This window comes from Poeciliopsis prolifica, unplaced genomic scaffold (assembly GCF_027474105.1).
Source record: "Poeciliopsis prolifica strain line A6 unplaced genomic scaffold, Auburn_PproV2 SCAFFOLD002, whole genome shotgun sequence".
Classification (NCBI taxonomy): Eukaryota; Metazoa; Chordata; class Actinopteri; order Cyprinodontiformes; family Poeciliidae; genus Poeciliopsis; species Poeciliopsis prolifica.
Window position 1 is genome coordinate 19,333,323 of NW_026562377.1, and position 1,678 is coordinate 19,335,000.

Below are 1,678 nucleotides of genomic sequence, written 5' to 3' on the forward strand. Positions count from 1 at the left end.
CCTCAGGATCACATCAGACACAGTGATCAGCACATGTGAGGTTTTAGTAAAAATATAAATCGCACAATTTTGTTGTAGGTGTACAAAACACACCAAAACAGCTTTTACTTTTTTTTCTGAAATTGACCACACTTACTGTACACACACACACACACATATATATGTATATATATATATATATATATATATATATATATATATATATATATATATATATATATATATATATATATATATATATATATATATATATATATATATATATATATATATATATATATATCGCCTCCTGGTATATGTATATATACATATATATATATATATATATATATATATATATATATATATATATATATATATAATATATATATATATATATATATATATATATATATATATATATATATATATATATATATATATATACGTATATGTGTGTGTGTATATATATATTTATGTATATATATATATATTCTTTTAGAAAGAAGGAATTTATTTATTTTCATTTGCATGTTTAATGTTTCTCAAACAAAACAAAAAAAAAATATATATATATATATATATATATATATATATATATAATATATATATAATATACATATATATAGTATATCCTGGTGCTCCTCCCGCGTCGTCGCCTCCTGGTGCTCCTCCCGAGTCGTCGCCTCCTGGTGCTCCTCCCGAGTCGTCGCCTCCTGGTGCTCCTCCGAGTCGTCGCCTCCTGGTGCTCCTCCCGAGTCGTCGCCTCCTGGTGCTCCTCCCACGTCGTCGCCTCCTAGTCGTCCCAGTGTTCCCTCGTCGCCTCCTGTTGCTCCTCCCGCGTCGTCGCCTCCTAGTCGTCCCAGTGTTCCCTCGTCGCCTCCTGTTGCTCCTCCCGAGTCGTCGCCTCTTAGTCGTCCCAGTGTTCCCTCGTCGCCTCCTGTTGCTCCTCCCGAGTCGTCGCCTCCTGGTGCTCCTCCCAAGTAGCTGCAGCACCAGAGTGCAAGTCACTCTATATTTGCACACTGCAGAGCTGCCTGTTCAAACACCTTTCTCATCTGGGAGGAGATGGCTTGATAAGCCCGTTTGCTGTGTATCATTGCAGTAAACAACAGAGGCTTTTTGGTGGTTCCCGTTGCTATTGACATCCCCCTACCTGAACCGGGCAGTCCTGGTATAAGCTTATCTCTTGAAGTCTGTGATGTCCGTCAATTTTATAGCTGTATGGGACTTATTTATGTAGTTCTTAAAACACAAATAATTCTCCGTGACATAGAGGACCCCATAACCGCAGAATTCTTTTGATGTTATATTCCTGTCTCTATTCACCATACAGCAATGCCACCCGGTCTTAAACTCAGGCAGAGGTTGCTCAGTCTGTGGGATGTTAAACATTTCATGAAATGGTCTTTTCTTTTTCATGAAATGGAACGGGCTGCCACCGTTTCTGAAGTGAGCAGCAGTGAAGCTGCTCAGTCGAGCCCTTGTTGCAGCAAACAGGCTGTGGCGCTTGTCGTCTTTGTGATCTTGCAGCTCTGAGTCGATGGGTAAGCTTTCCCAGAAAAATCCAAAGGTGTCGTAACGCTTCTTTAAGTTGGGGTAAGTGTTAAAGATGTAGTCAACGATGAAGAACTTTAAGCCAGCAGAAAAAACTAAGATGGATCCCATCATCTGATACGGTAAAAAGCACGAAAAGAAA

At 38.4% G+C, this 1,678-nt stretch overlaps 1 protein-coding gene across 1 annotated transcript in view; it reads right to left on the reverse strand.

Annotated features, from left to right (window-relative positions):
- Positions 1-730: 730 nt before the first annotated feature.
- Positions 731-1,678, reverse strand: part of LOC129369252 (GRAM domain-containing protein 4-like) — a 1,688-nt gene continuing 740 nt past the window's right edge. Inside the window, exon 1 of the mRNA XM_055044669.1 lies at positions 731-1,678. This exon is cut by the window's right edge and continues 740 nt beyond it. Within this exon, the coding sequence (XP_054900644.1) occupies positions 1,162-1,678 (517 nt within the window). The 3' untranslated portion in view covers positions 731-1,161.